General features: G+C 55.3%; 5 protein-coding genes across 5 annotated transcripts; 2 read left to right on the top strand and 3 right to left on the bottom strand.

Annotated features, from left to right (window-relative positions):
• Positions 1-1,535: 1,535 nt before the first annotated feature.
• SLA2 (sla2 Src like adaptor 2) lies at positions 1,536-4,998 on the bottom strand (the record flags this gene model as incomplete). Its single annotated transcript, XM_028639156.1, has 4 exons — positions 1,536-1,622; positions 1,805-4,693; positions 4,839-4,911; positions 4,967-4,998. The coding sequence occupies 4 exons, from the start codon at positions 4,996-4,998 to the stop codon at positions 1,536-1,538; spliced, it is 3,081 nt and encodes a 1,026-aa protein (XP_028499063.1).
• Positions 4,999-6,245: 1,247 nt separating this feature from the next.
• On the bottom strand, positions 6,246-6,951 carry D7B24_004992 (uncharacterized protein; the record flags this gene model as incomplete). Its single annotated transcript, XM_028639155.1, has 4 exons — positions 6,246-6,576; positions 6,670-6,717; positions 6,787-6,854; positions 6,916-6,951. 4 exons carry the CDS (start codon positions 6,949-6,951, stop codon positions 6,246-6,248), a joined length of 483 nt encoding a protein of 160 aa, XP_028499062.1.
• Positions 6,952-7,292: 341 nt separating this feature from the next.
• Positions 7,293-8,085, top strand: RPS9 (40S ribosomal protein S9; the record flags this gene model as incomplete). The annotated part of the gene is made up of 4 exons (XM_028639154.1): positions 7,293-7,300; positions 7,361-7,417; positions 7,497-7,595; positions 7,674-8,085. The coding sequence occupies 4 exons, from the start codon at positions 7,293-7,295 to the stop codon at positions 8,083-8,085; spliced, it is 576 nt and encodes a 191-aa protein (XP_028499061.1).
• A 243-nt stretch (positions 8,086-8,328) lies between these two features.
• SLU7 (mRNA splicing protein) lies at positions 8,329-9,735 on the bottom strand (the record flags this gene model as incomplete). The annotated part of the gene is made up of 1 exon (XM_028639153.1): positions 8,329-9,735. One exon carries the CDS (start codon positions 9,733-9,735, stop codon positions 8,329-8,331), a length of 1,407 nt encoding a protein of 468 aa, XP_028499060.1.
• A 373-nt stretch (positions 9,736-10,108) lies between these two features.
• REV3L (DNA polymerase zeta catalytic subunit) lies at positions 10,109-15,320 on the top strand (the record flags this gene model as incomplete). The annotated part of the gene is made up of 4 exons (XM_028639152.1): positions 10,109-10,343; positions 10,390-10,832; positions 10,872-10,968; positions 11,035-15,320. 4 exons carry the CDS (start codon positions 10,109-10,111, stop codon positions 15,318-15,320), a joined length of 5,061 nt encoding a protein of 1,686 aa, XP_028499059.1.
• Between the last annotated feature and the right edge of the window lie 155 nt (positions 15,321-15,475).

Raw genomic sequence — 15,475 nt, 5'->3', positions numbered from 1 at the left:
GCTTGCCCTTCCCCATTGAGGGCAAAGTCAAATGGTCCTGCGAATGTTGCTATTTCGCAAGGCACGGACCTGTGTTGCGACGAAGCGGTAGCATTCTAGCTGCAGACACTGGTCCTACAGCCTACATGAGACAAAAACATCATGAGTCATCCTAGGTTCTACAGAAACAGCGAAACAGGCCGGGAATATGCGCTGCGGATAATCAGCAAGATCCTGTGATTGCTGCATAACACAGCGTTCAGTCTGTCAGGCGCTCTTGTACGCCCTGGTATGACCCTCTTTGGGCGAACTGGTTACGGGCCCACGCCGGTCAGCTTCGGGACCGGGCACCAGAGTCAAAGCCCGGCCCCCTTGCTATCTTCTGACAACCAGCCCAAGAGCTCTTGGCGGCTGGTCTTAGCATCCAATCATTTTCAATGCCCAGCACATGGAGGCCGGACGCCGTTGCATGATCTTGGACGGAAAGGTCGCAGCTGTGTGACAAGGACTTCTGGCCCAACGACTTGGCGAAGTTTTGTCATCAAGGCGCATGCCACCGCAAAGCGCCTCAGGTTTGCGCCGCCGGAATCCGTATTTTCTTTTCCCCATTCTATGGTCCTCTTCTCTTCAACATGTGATATCCTAGTGAAGGTCACGGGTCAATCATCTACACGTTGGGCCTGTCGATGCACCGTCACATCTCCGGCTCTCTTTGTTGCGCGTCATAATGACCATGTGAAATTTACCCATGGCACAATGACTGTCTCCTAGGACCGTAGTCTCTCGCAAGACAGGCGACCGAGCTGCATCTCCTGCTGCAAGCACACCAGGGCCCGGGAATGACCCCATTGGTACACCGTAAAGCATGGGGTCTCTGACAGCTGGCCGTCTGTCTCATGACAAGCTGCCAAGCTGCACCTTGTACATCCTTGGGAGACTAAAAACCTGACGACACTTCAACAGCGGGAACTCCTTAGCTCACACGTCGCTTCGCAACACTGGAATCTGACGCTTGTGTGTGAACGACGCATGTCATATCAGTGCCGTCAAAGACCGATCGAGACTACAAGCCGGGAGTTCCGTCCAAGCGGCCGTGATGGAACATTCTTTCCATGCTTCGCTCAGCTAACAAGCAGAGGCTAGAGGAAAGCATGTGGCTGGACGGTTGCAGCTAGGGGACGCCGGCTCAAGCTGAGCGGCGAAACGACTAAGCGGCCAAGTGCCACAGAGCGGGTGAGAAGACGTCGATAGAGGGTGGACCTGGAAAGACACAAGACTATGCTTTGTCCCAGACCGCAAGCGAACCAACAAAAGCCTGGCTTGTATTTCGGATAAGACACTAACTCTGACGATCCTTACAAGAGGCAAAGAGACGGGAGACAGGCAGTGGAAGTCCCGTGCCCTCTCCCGACTTCGACGCCTCGCCACCTCTCATCCCTGCCCCCCTGTCCCCTTCTGCGGAGGAAACGTTCCATCGCGAGACATGACTAGCTTGCCAAGATGATCGCGCCTTCTCTTGGGGGAAACAGCCCTTAGCTGCGGGCGCTGATGCAGCTCTAGTCCTCTTGGTACGAGATCTTGCGCATCTCTCCCAACCTGTGTCGTGCTGCTGCAAGAGCATTTTCGAGTTGCTTGATCTCGACCTGTACAGTGCGCGAAAAACGTCAGCATCTTTTACTACATTCGCTTTCTCACCTTGACAATTGCCCTCTTTGCCGTCTTTTCGCGTCGCGTGGGGGCAGATGACCGTGCCGCACCGGGTGCTCCGATGGTGGCGAGCGTCATCTGTCTCTGTGTCCGCGGGGGCCTGTGTTGGTTTACGTACCTGTTGTTCCATCTCGCGCACCTTGAACTCGTGGGCGCCGAGCTTGGAGTAGTCGACCTGCTCCTCGTCCTGCTGGCGGTCCTTGATCATGCTCTGCACCTGGCGCACGAGCGCTCTGCAGGCCGCACCGACGGCCTTGCTCGCCGACTCGAGGTTTTCCTGGCTCTTGCTCATGAAGCCGGCCTTGACACGGCTGGCGGCGACGAGCTGGGCTGTCGAGGCAGCCACATCGTTGGACGCGACGATGAGGTGCTCCGGGCTGTTACGGTTCGAGAGCACCCCGTCCGCCGTCTCGATGAGCGTGTTGGTCGACGACGCGACGGCTTTGGCCGCCGAGATGAGACCCTCGGTCCACCTGTTGTTCTTCTTGTAAAAGGCTTGTCGCGAGGACGAGCCCCGGCCCGCCTGCACAATCTCTTGCTGTGTCACCGTTGCCGCCTTGATGAGCTGCGCGATGGCATTGGTCACAGCCATGGCCGCATCGAGGATCGAGTCGTGCACCTTGAGTTCGTATGTCGAGTACCCGTCCCGCGGCTTGTTCTTGAGCTTGGCTAACCTCTGCACGGCCGCCGCGATGGCGTCGGCTGCCTTGCTCAGCTCCTGGTCCATGATGTCGCCGAGGTCGCCCTTGCCCGCCAGTTTGCCCGCGCCGGGCGCAAACGTCTCGACAAACTTGTTCAGCTTTTGGAGGTTCATCTGCACATCATTGTTGCTGTTGATGACAACGTCCGTCTTCTGGATCGGGTCCATGCCTTCGAGACGGAAGCTCTGGAGACCGCGGAAGAACTTAACGGCGGCTTGCGCCGACTGTCGGGTGCCGTTGAGGAGCGTATCGCTGCTCTTCTCGTCCGTCGCGAGGCGCGTGAGACCCTTGGAGTTGCTGCACACATCGGCAATAGCACCAGCGAAAATGTTGATCGCCTTGATAAGCTCGGCGTGCGTACTGTTTGGCCCGTCGGCAATAAAGTTGTTGAAGGCAGTCGCGAACTCCATGGCGTTCGAGGACGCCTTCTCGATCTGCGACAGCACGTAGGAAGGCGAGGCGTTCTGATTGCCTGCCTGCATTGTAGAATCCAGCTCATAGAGCGCATCATCCACGCGCTGAACACCAGACTGCAGCACCGAGTCGATGATGTCGTTGATCTTGTCAAGATTGGCCATGATGAGCGCATCAATCTGGCCGTCCAGAGCGTGGTCCGTCTCGCCCTGATTCTGTCGCAGCTCGTTGAGCTCGATGAGGGTCTGGTCCATGCCCGCCTTGTAGACCTCGAGCTCTTCCTCCTTGTCGCGCAGAAGCTGCTCGATGTCAGTGTTGCCATTGGCAACCTTGGAGTGCGCGTCTTCGAGAGCGCGGGACTTGATGCGCAGCGCCTCCTCGAGATCGGCCATCTCGCGGTTGTACTTGGACAGCATCGTGGACAGCTCGTTGCCCTTGCTCCTCTCCAGGTTATCCGCTTTGTCGAGGGCCATGCGGAGCTCGCGCTTCAACTTCTCAACCTCGTCCTTGCTGCTGCCCGACGCGCGGTCCTTGTCGTGAAGGGCACGGTCTCGCTCCCTGATCATGTCGGCAAGCTCTAGGTTCTTCGTCTTGATCTCGCGCTCGAGCTTCTCGCGTCTCTCTATCGCCTCGGAAGCCGAGGCTGCCTTGAGCTGCACCGTCTTGAACTTGTTGAGTAGGTCGAGGTGCTCTGTGCGAAGCTGGGAGTACAGCTTGGCGAGCGCCTCGTACTTTGTCCGCCAGGTGTTGACCTGCTCCTGCAGGGCTGCAATCTGGTCATCGCGACTCGACATTTGCTGGCCGTAGTTGCCCTGGATCTGGGCCAGCTCGTTCTCCAAGGCCTTCACCCGCTGATCGTATTGCTGCAGCATCAGCTGGTCCTGCTCGTACTGCGACCGTGCCCGGAAGTTCTCCTGCTCGAGCTCGGCTAGCCTTCCCTGGGTCTGGTACTGCATTTGCTGCTGCATCAGCGCTTCTTGCTCGCGCTTCTGCTGCTCCATGAGCTGTCGCTGCTGTTCCTCAAAGTCCCTCTGGGCCTGCAGCGCAGCTTGCTGTTGAGCCATTTGCTGTGCGTTCTGCCTCTCCTCGAGCACTCGCTGTTGCTCCTCGTACTCGCGGTTCTGGCGGTCGAGTTCGCTCTGCCAGAACTCGTTCATGTCATCTGGCTCTTGCGACTTGGGCTCGGGCACAGGCGTGGGGTTCCGTTCAATCTCCTGCTTGGGCCGTGCCGGCAGTGCAGGAGCCTCGTCATCCTCGGCGCGTAGGTTCGGGGCGTCTTGCGGGAGTTTCGGAATCGTGATCAAGCTTGTGAGGTAGCGAAGGTTGGAGCATTCGTAGTAGAACTTGGTGAGACGGTAGTGCTGCGCCTCGTATCTGCTGCGCAGGGGTTCGAGAGCTTCGTCATCGCCAGTCGTAGAGTGCATGGCGCGCAGCATGCTGGTGATGAACTTGTAAATTCCGTAGCTCTCCTGCACCAAGGGCACCAGGGCAGAGATGCGGCATTCGTTGTTTCCCGCATGTCGGAAGTGGGAGAAGATGAGCTTCTGGAACTGCTCAATCTTGTCCTGCAGGGTCATGAGGTCGGTGATGGTCTCGTAGCCCTCGTTCGGATCGTTGATCGCCCTCAAGCTGAGATATTCCTCGTACTCGAACGTTCCGTTGAACTCGGGATGCTGCTGATGGAAAGATAGCTTCGCCAAAAGGTAGTAGACGTACTCCCTGATGAGCGGGGCGTAGCCCCTGACACCTTCTCCGGCCAAGCCGCGGCCCAACCCATCGACCCAGCTCTTTTGCGACATGGCCTCCCGAAGTGTTGAAGGGTGGCCCTCTTGCAGGACCTTGTGGACGGTAATCAGCGCCTTGAAGGTTTGGACCTCGTCGGCGAGGAGGGGCTGGCTGTTAGGGAAATCTGGTCAGCACTGCACAATGCCATGTATGATGCTAGGAGAGGAGGGGAAGCGAGACATACACCTTCATGCCCGACCAAAATGCCTGAGAAGACCGATGGTCCCATGTGTATACAATGCAGGCACGGACATGCTTGCGCTTTGGAGCCGTCTCGTCGGCACTGGTAGCTTTCTTGATACTAACAGCAAGCTCCTGGTCGGTCCTGGTTCAGAGCATCAGCAGTCGTATAACGGAGGCGGAACGAGCGCGTTGCATACTTGGTGTGCGAAGTCTGCAGCGACGAAGACATCTTGGCCGATGGCTTTGAGTGGCGCTAGCCGAAAATCCTTATTGTCGAGAGGGGAAATGGCTGGAGACGGTATCACAGCGCCTCGGTTACGAGAGTATATGAGGCTCCGATTGCTGAGGGGCAGCCGTCGCCTTCTTCAGTTGATACTTCGTGACGGCAGCGTTGAGAAGGAAGCGAGCCGAATGATTCGGTGCTGCAAATTGGAAAGCAAAGCGCTGGGTGGCAGTCGTCAGCAGTGACGAATGTCAATGTGGGAGCTCCAGGAGATTCGTGGTGGGCGGCGTGGTGGCTGGGTGACGATGATGCGCAAGCTGCACGCTGCGCCAAGACGTTCATGCGCCCAACGCCAGGCTGCCGCCAATTGGAAGGTACCTGAGGTGGGTGGTGTTGGCTTCGCTCCCCATATTTATGGCTTACATAACGCCCAGCCAGGGAACGAAATGCAGTTTGACAATTTCTTCACGGGGGAGAGGATTGTGTCTCAAACCGTCTCAAGGCAATGTAAATTTCACCAAAATATTGGCGACGCGGTGACTGCCGCAGGGGCACAGAAGGCTGTCGTCCTTGAGAAAAGTTGCCGGCTTTGGGTGTGGCGAAGAGAGCAAGAGCCAAATTGAACCCGCTCATCGCCCCCATGATGCTTCGTCTGAGTGGATGGTGGGGCAGTGCGACGACACCGTGCCTAGCAGAGAATGCGGCGGCGGTGTCACTCAGCAAAGGAAATAGTCACAGCTCTGGCAAGCGGCGGATATCCTAGTGTCTAGGCGGGAGCGACCGGACTATGGCAATCTTGCAGTGTATGACACTTCAGTGCTAACAATATCATCGAACCTCTCACAAGGAACACGTCATTGAACTTATCATGTAGATACACGAGCCCACCCGCCGCGGTCATCGCGTTGGGTGCAATGTTACAACATGAAGGCGGCTGCGGCGAACGGGTGCTGACTAGAGCAAAGTGACACGGTGGGCTGCAGGTTTGAATACCGAGATGCCATGGTTTTCATTCCCTATGGACCTTGCCGAAACCTCGATGCCTTTCCATGCTGAAATTTGTCCGATTCACGTGTAACACCCCATGCACAAGAAAAGCAAGTGATATCTTCCATTCATGCCGAAGACCACTGTCCATGCCGCCGCCCGTGACTCGGATGAGGGGCGGACCCTTTTCTATGGCCATCAAGCCCCTCGACGACATAGCGCATACGCCTTCCCAACCATTTTCAGCACCTCCCACAAACAACACCTTAAATCGTGGTCTCGTAGGCGAGGGGAGTGACGGTCTCGGGCACGTTCTCCTTGAGGGAGATGGTGTGGGCGTCGCGGGGAGCGGCAGGAAGACGCTTGAGGAGGACGGTCTTGCCCTCGGCCTGGGCCTCCTTGCGGAGACGGGCGTTCTCCTTGACGCGGCGCAGGAAATCGTCTCGGGACCGGGAGGGGCTGATGTGCTCGACGCGGATGTTGATGCGCTTCTCGATGTAGCGGTGCTTGACCTTCTTGTAGATGATGATGCCGACGGCGGACTTGCTGACGTTGTAGACAACGCCGGTCTTGCCGTGGTAGACCTTGTGGGGCATACTGTTCCTGGTGTTAGCAGCCGTCTCGGACATCCGACACCGCGACAGCTTCTGCGTCGCCAGGTGCGTAGGTGGTTTGTGGAAGTCGTCTTACCCCTTCTGGACAGCACCGTTGGCCTTGATATCAACGATGTCACCGACGCTGCAATATCCGTGTTAGAAACTTCCGTTTTCTCGTGTGCCGAGTCGAATTGTCGTGGTTCAATCGTACCGGTATTGCCTGAGGTAGGTGGACAGCTTGATCATGCCCTTCTGGCGGAAGTTCCTGGAGAACGCATACTGCGCGCTTCCGTCAGCGTTTCGTTCAATCGAGAGTTGGTATTCTGAAATTGTCACATACACGCGTACCCGCGCGAAGACCCGCAGCGTGACCCATCTTGTCGGTATATTGTCGTCGGAGGGGTGGTCGTCGGTTTGGTGTTGAGGATCTTGGATCTTGAGAAGCGACGACTTGTTCAAGGCGAAAAAAATGTCGGGTGTGTGCGCCGTGCTTCGCAGGTGGACAGGGCGGTGCTGATTGGGTGTCCCGCTTGCCGGAGCGGGGTGACTGCTCTTACCCTATGCTTAGGGCAATTCTTCCTCACGTGATACTACGATGGCCCGAGCTTTCAATGCTGGGCTCCACACCGCACAACCAGTCTTTTTTCCAGTTCGTGAACTTTGTAGTCTGGTCGCAAATCCTCGTCAACCACGTTTGCGAAGCACCAAGTCGGCAAGATGGCTCCGTAAGTCGACGACGATACCTCGGGCTCAGAGACGACGCCTTGCTAACATACTTTGAACAGTCTTTCCTACTCCAAGACCTCGCGCGTCCCGCGTCGCCCCTTCGAGGCCGCCCGTCTGTCAGTATCTCCCGGCCACTGAACATGAGCTTGCTTCTGTTCATGTCGTGTGAGCGCCAAACTGACTTCGATATTCCAGTGACTCCGAGCTCAAGCTCGTTGGCGAGTACGGTCTCCGCAACAAGCGTGAGGTCTGGCGTGTCCAGCTCACCCTCTCCAAGATTCGTCGTGCTGCTCGGTATGTCCTTCTTCGACTTACCAAAATACGAGGACCAAGTCTTGTCGAGGAAAGTCCAATCTCTAACACATGTCGCAGTCAGCTCCTTACTCTTGACGAGAAGGACCCCAAGCGTCTCTTCGAGGGCAATGCGCTCATTCGCCGTCTCGTCCGTGTCGGTGTTCTCGACGAGTCCCGTATGAAGCTCGATTACGTCCTTGCCCTTAAGGTCGAGGATTTCCTTGAGCGCCGCCTCCAGACTTGCGTCTACAAGCTCGGTCTCGCCAAGTCCATCCACCACGCCCGTGTCCTGATCCGCCAGCGCCACATCCGCGTCGGCAAGCAGATCGTGAACGTCCCCTCGTTCATTGTCCGTCTCGACTCGCAGAAGCACATCGACTTCGCTCTTACCTCGGCCTTCGGCGGCGGTCGCCCTGGTCGCATTCGTCGCAAGAAGGCCAAGTCGGCTGAGAAGAACGACGATGGTGAGGAGGATGAGGACGAAGAGTAAATCTGTCGTCAATTCAATCTTCTACAGGCTTTGGGTGGTTCTTAAAAACGCGTCGGGCGGTGGAAATTCCCACCATGGACATTGGGCGGTTCATACTTCAGGCGTTAGCCAACGGATCAATGGCATGACCTTCATGAAGCAAAACTTTGTCCACGATATCACCCATAAAGTTGTCCCATCATGTGTACTAGTCGCAAAAAGCTGTGAAGATGTGAAGGGTATCATTATTGTATGACTGTCATATCATTGTACAAGTTCGTCTTTGCCCAAGAACCTTGCCATGGGATCGTTTGCGGCTGTGCGCTTTTTTCTGTATTCCTCCATTTCAGCCTCAGAAACCCCTCCCATCATCTCCTCTGCCGTTCTCTTTTTTGCTGCACCCTCGCTCTGGGGCTTCGTCTCGAGCGGGTTTTCGGCCGGTTTCGTGGATGATGCAGCTTCAAGCAAGGCCTGGCCGGTTCTCTGCCGCTCAGAGGCATCCAGAGCTGCCTTGCCCTCTTCCCCTGTGCAGTAGCTGTTTTTGACAAACGAATGACAACATGCGTATCCCCATTGGAAGTCTGACCACCAACTACCCCAAACAGACGTGTGATTATGCATCAAGACGTCTTCAGGGTATTTTGACTTGGCAACGGCCTTCGGTGCACCCTTGATAAGACCGCTTTCGTCGTATTCGACATATCGCTCTGATTCGGTGACCATGTTCTTGACTTCATCCGGCATCTTGTACTGCGAGTCGTCGCCGTACATTTCGAGGAGCTTTTTCTCCTTCTCGATACGTTTCTTTTCAGCCTCTTCGAGCTGCTTCTTCCGGTAGAACTGACCGGCGGTAGGATTTGCCTGAAGGTGCTGGCTCGTATCGCCTGTCTTCTCTTGCGCCTCCCACGCGTAGTTCTGGGCCTTTTCGAATTCGCCTGCATCGCCTGATGCGCGCATGAAGCCCTCTTCGGCAAACATATCGGCCGCCTTGTCATTCGTGGCGCCGCCATCAATGAGCGCTCTCGTCTTCGGGTCGTACTTGGCGGAATCCAAATCGAGATTCAGGAGGTATTTGGCGGTGTCTTCACGCAACCTGAGCTGCCGTGTCGCGGTGCTCTGGTGCTTGCTCATATCGTTTTCCTCGGCATACTTGTCGCCGTCGTTCGCGCCTTCGTCCTCTTCATCATCTCTGGCCGGCAACGCCTTTTTGCGCAGTTCTTCCATCTGGTTGAAGTCTTCCACGACACTGCGGTATTCCTTGGAGTCATATCCGTTCCACCGGTCGCGCTTCGCATCCCAGCCAAGCTTGACATCTTGAATCACTTCGTCCGCCTGGATGTCGCGCCCCGTCCACTTTGCGCCCTTGGCTCTTGGTCGACTAAGGCAGTCTTTGGCCTTATGCGTCATGGCGCCACAGTTTTCGCAAGCACCCTTTCGGTATTTGGTGGCGGCCGGGCCAGCCTTCCTACCGCGATCATACCACTGTGATTGTTCATTCTTCTTCTGCAGACGCTGATGCTCGAGGTAGTCGTTTTGTTCGTCGCCTTCTTCGCCGGCATAGAAGGGCCTTTTACTGATGAAGGAGGGAATGTAGATGTTCTCTTCTTTCGAGGCGGCTCCTGCGCCAGAGCCAGTCTTGGAGTCCGGCCGACGTGGTGGCGGGGGTGGCATTGTGGCGGCAGCAAATAATATACTGACGATACAAGGCTGTTCTCGTTGTCACCTGGGCCTTTCCGCTTCAGCACTTGGAAGTATTTGCAGCAACCGCGTTTCCCTTTGATGGCGACAAGGATCAAAAAACGGCCGGAGGTTCGGGTCAACGATTAGATAACATCGAGCATCCTGAATGGGGAAAGCTCCTTATGTAACATATGTGTCACGTGATCGCGCGACTAAGTCTTGTCACGTTGGAGCAGGCAGGCAGTCATCTCACACTGGAGTCGCGTCACGTTCCTCCTGCAATTAGGTCTCACCCTGGCTTCCTCCATAATGGTGCCGCTCAGTAGAGCAATGCAACGTCCTCCATGATCTGAAAATCCCAGTCATGGACCTCTTTCGGGTCAGGTTGAACTGCTTGGACCATTATCAAGGCACGTCGACGCGGTTTGATCCCCAACTACGGAACGATGTCCACCCCTCCCAAGCCGCGAAGGGACCAAAAGTCCCTATTGTGAGGGCTTTTGGGTCCACCGAGACGGGCCAGAAAGTATGCGCGCATATTCATGGAGCGTTTCCCTACATGTATGTCGAGTATAGCGGCAGCCTCGAACAAGATGAAGGTGAGGACAACCTGGCACACGGACTCGGTGTCGCTAATCAAAATAGTTGGCGCATACATCTATCGTTTACATCTTTCCATTGATCATGCGCTGGCAGTCAGTTACCGCCGTGATCAGTATTCAAGAAATGCCAAGTTTGTAGCACGAATCACTCTCGTCAAGGGGATCCCGTTTTATGGGTTCCATGTCGGTTACAGGTTCTTCCTCAAGATCTACATGTTCAACCCCATTGTCATGACACGCCTGGCAGATCTTTTCCAACAGGGCGTCATCATGAAGCGGAAATTTCAACCTTATGAGGCCCATCTCCAGTACTTGTTGCAATTCATGACCGACTTCAATCTCTACGGGTGTGGGTTTCTCGATGCTTCAACTGTTCACTTCAGAGCGCCCGTACCGCGTTGTACCGAGGAGGGGAACTCGCTACACTTGTGGCATGACCAATCAATCCCGCCAGTGAGCATCCTGGACGACTTCTACCTCCCTAGGGTGAGTCGTTGCGCAATTGAAGTCGACATCTGCGTTCAGGATATCACCAATCGCAAAGTAATCAAGGAACGTCTGCTACATCACGATTTTGTTGAACGCGTCAAACCACTCCGCTCGGATCTAAAATTGGTCAACAGTATGGCCGGGCTTTGGAAAGACGAAACAAGGAGACGCAAGCTCCGAATGACAAATGCTCAGCCAGGCAGTAGCCCCTTTCCAGCCGAAGTCCTCGTATCCATGTCGGCAAATATTCGACAGACAGGACTTCCAGGCTGGATACACGAGGAGGAGTACCGAGAGGACCTAGAAAGACTGATCGATGCAGAGAGAGACCAAGAAGATCAAAGCCAGCCCGGCTTTGATACCTTCGTCGAACAGCATCCTTTGGCAAACTCGGTCAAGACTGCTTTGCAGTCAGTCGAAGATTTATTTCCAGCGAATCTGATGCCTGCGCTTGGTTTGGTGACAGAGATCACCGCCCCTGATGAGAATCCAGCCAGCAGCATCGATGTTGACGAGCAAAAGATTATCGACAAGCACTTGCTTGATGCGAACGACTTCCCGAACGACTCTGACGAGGACTGGCTTCCAGCTGTCAACTTTTCAACTGCTGCCGCGAAGGAGGATTCGAGAAAAATTCTTAACGAGGCTGCGCCAACTCTCAATACTCACAGGACGCCCAGGAAAGGGTCAAGTGCCGGGCAACGAGGTATTCTGCGGGAGACGACACCCGTAGTAGGGCCGTTCAAGGGCGTCTGCATTAGTCGGCTGACAACTGGCATCCCTCACGTTATCCCTATTCCAAGAGAGCTGCTTGCGATTGCGGAAGTCGACAACATGGTCAGCAAACGGCGTGGAGCACGGGAATCCAAGAGCCTGTTCAACACGTCTGTAAAACGACGAGCCTCTGCTGTGTTGGGAAACGAATCTAAGCGCCCGAACTCCGGCCATACACTATCCCAGCACAACACAGCTGCAAGAAAACAAGAGGACAAGTTTAGGGTTCTGCCGAATGTTGCTTCCGTCCCCGAAACGAAGCTGCCGAGCAAGTGGTTGTCACCCACATTCAGGAGTTCGACTGGACCCAATGGTCGACAGATATTACCGCCGGGGCGAGCCAGCCATGCATTGGGTTTTCCGGTTGTCAAGAGCCAAGACGACCCAAATACCAAGTTGCGTCTCAGTCAGATCGACAAAGACAACTTTTCATCTTCGGGCTCGCCAGAAAAACACGTGTTGTTCAATACAGTTGTTTTGTTGACAGGAGAGAACGGCTCAAAAGTCCCGTTGGCTGGAATGACCAACGTTGGCAAAATTGCAGACGAGGCTTCGAGCTCGTCAAACACATCATGCTGTGCATTGAATGCACTGCAGGCCGTATCTGACGGAAAAGTCATTCTTCTCATTGGGTCTTTGCCGCCCTCGAAGGCAGATGTTACCACAAGTCTCGGCGATGGCCACACGCCGGACGTTATTTATCAAGATGCGTACTACAGCAATGAGTCGGACGTCCCTCTGAAACCTCGAGAGTATGCTGGCAAAGAGTTTCGTCTGGAGAGCAATACTTTACCTTACCTTCCGGATTTTGATCCTAAGCGTGTCTTGCAAGGTGGTGGCATGTACGAGGAAACGGACAGCCCAGCATTTGATGAAGCTCTTGGCGATGAGCAACGCGCAATGTGCTCCTTTAGAGGCTGGGAAATCGCCAAGCCTCCTCCCAGTTACAGAGAGGTGAAGATCTGGTGGGAGACAAAGCAGACGAAACGAAAGTCAAAATCAGATTCCGCGCTCAAGTCATTGCAGAGCCCCAAGATGAACCATCATTACTCTCAGATTGATGGGCCAACACCACGAAACACTCACGGATTCAAGTATACCCAGAAGAAGAAGTCAAGTGGCATCAAACATGAGATTCAGTATATGAGTACAATGAGCTTGGAGGTGCATGTTAACACGAGGGGTCATCTTGTGCCTGATCCGGAGCACGATGAGGTCCAGTGCATTTTCTGGTCAATCAAAGCTGATGGTTCGATAAGCGTTAGTCAGGAAGCTGCCGGGGCCATGATCCAAGGCATAGTCTTGCTTTCCTCTGATGGGAGCTTGGCGGAGAGGGTACGACGGCAAACATCTGTCGAGGTAGTCGAGGAGATGGAAGAATTAGACCTCTTCGTGCGGATGGTGGAGATTGTGCGAACCCATGATCCCGACATCTTGACGGGATACGAAGTTCACGGAAGCTCCTGGGGCTACCTCATCGAACGCGCCCGCGTCAAGTACGATTACGATCTCTGCGACGAATTCTCTCGCATGAAAAGCAACTCACATGGAAGAATTGGCAAAGAGAATGACCGTTGGGGCTTCAATACTACGTCGACCATCCGCGTTACTGGCAGACACATGATCAATGTTTGGAGAGCCATGCGCGGGGAGCTGAACCTGCTGCAGTACAGCATGGAGAACGTCGTATGGCATCTGCTGCACCGGCGTATACCTCACTATTCGTGGAGCACTCTCACGAAGTGGTACAAGAGCGGCATGCATCGCGATATGAGCAAGCTGCTGCGTTACTATCTGAGCCGTACACGACTGGACATCGACATCATAGAGGCGAATGAGCTGATTCCGCGGACCAGCGAACAGGCTCGGCTGCTCGGCGTGGACTTTTTCTCAGTCTTCTCTCGCGGCTCCCAGTATAAGGTTGAGTCCATCATGTTTCGTATTGCGAAGCCCGAGAACTTCATCCTTGTCTCTCCCAGCAGGCAGCAAGTGGGCGGTCAGAACGCCCTAGAGTGCTTACCGCTAGTTATGGAGCCACAAAGCGCCTTCTACAGCAGCCCAGTGCTCGTCTTGGACTTTCAGAGTCTGTATCCAAGTGTTATGATTGCATATAACCTGTGCTACTCCACGTTTCTTGGTCGTATCACCAATTGGAGGGGTATGAACAAGATGGGATTTACTGAGTACAAAAGACATCAACGACTCCTCGAGTTGCTGAAAGACCACATCAACATCACGCCCAATGGCATGATGTTCGCGAAGCCTGAGATCCGCAAGTCTTTGCTAGCTAAGATGCTTGGCGAGATCCTCGAAACTCGAGTTATGGTTAAGAGCGGGATGAAGCAGGACAAGGATGACAGGTCGTTGCAGCAGCTCCTCAACAACAGACAGCTGGCCCTCAAATTGTTGGCAAACGTCACATACGGCTACACCTCGGCCTCTTTTTCCGGACGCATGCCCTGCTCAGAGATTGCGGACAGCATCGTACAGACTGGACGAGAGACCCTTGAAAGAGCGATTGCCTTCATCCACTCACAAGAGCGGTGGAACGCTGAGGTGGTGTATGGTGACACAGACAGCTTGTTCATCCACCTCAAGGGCATCACAAAAGATCAGGCTTTCGACATTGGTAACGAGATTGCCAAGGAGATTACCGACATGAACCCGAGGCCCATCAAACTCAAGTTCGAGAAGGTTTACCACCCGTGTGTCCTTCTCGCCAAAAAGCGTTACGTCGGCTACAAATACGAGAGCAAGAACCAGGTCAAGCCCGACTTTGACGCCAAAGGCATCGAAACGGTGAGACGGGACGGCACCCCGGCCGAGCAGAAGATTGAAGAGAAGGCCCTGAAGCTCCTGTTCGAGACAGCCGACCTGAGCCAGGTCAAGGGATACTTTCAAGCGCAATGCGAAAAGATCATGCGCGGCACCGTCTCCATTCAGGACTTTTGCTTCGCCAAGGAAGTCAAGCTCGGCTCGTACAGCGACAAGGGCCCGCCGCCGCCGGGCGCCATGATCAGCACGAAGCGCATGCTCGAAGACGCCCGCGCAGAGCCGCAGTACGGCGAGCGTGTGCCCTACGTCGTGGTCACCGGCGCGCCGGGCGCTCGACTAATCGACCGCTGCGTCGCTCCCGAAACGCTCCTGCGCGACTCGCAATCACAGCTGGACGCCGAGTACTACATATCGAAGAATCTCATCCCGCCGCTCGAGCGCATCTTCAACCTCGTGGGCGCCAACGTTCGCCAGTGGTACGACGACATGCCCAAGGTGCAGCGCGTGCGCCGCCTCGAGCAGCGCACGGGCGCAGCAACGCGCCTGGGTCAGGGCCTAGGGCAAGGCCAGGGCCAGGGAACCAGCCGGAAAACTCTCGAGAGCTACATGAAGTCGGCCTCGTGCATCGTCTGCGACGTCAAGATGAAGGTCGAGGGCACGCTCTGCGAGCGGTGCCGCAGCGACGTCCCGCCGAGCATCCTCAACCTGCAGAGTCGTCTTATGCGCGAGGAAAAGAGATATCTCGACGTCGTCAAGCTGTGCCGTAGCTGCGCGGTGCTGCCGCCTCTCGATGACGTGGCGTGCGATAGCAAAGATTGTCCCGTCTTCTACTCACGGGTCAAGCAGGCCACCAGACTAGCTGCCGAGAGGAGCGTGCTTGAGCCGGTGATCAAGGAGCTCGGCGCCGAGGCTGCCAGGGCGGCTTTGGAGTGGTAGGATGCTTTCGATCGGTGCGAGCCATACGCTTTTTTAGATAGGCTGGGAAGGTCCCTTGATTTTGTTTGCATAGCGAAGCGAAGATGAAGGGTTTTTGTCCTTGAGCCACATGCGGTTCATGCAGGAGGTATGATCATGAAACGGTGCGAAGTCGG

This window comes from Verticillium nonalfalfae (assembly GCF_003724135.2).
Source record: "Verticillium nonalfalfae strain VnAa140/NRRL 66861 chromosome Unknown scaffold_3, whole genome shotgun sequence".
In the NCBI taxonomy this organism is placed as follows: domain Eukaryota; kingdom Fungi; phylum Ascomycota; class Sordariomycetes; order Glomerellales; family Plectosphaerellaceae; genus Verticillium; species Verticillium nonalfalfae.
This window is presented reverse-complemented; position numbering and strand designations above follow the sequence as displayed.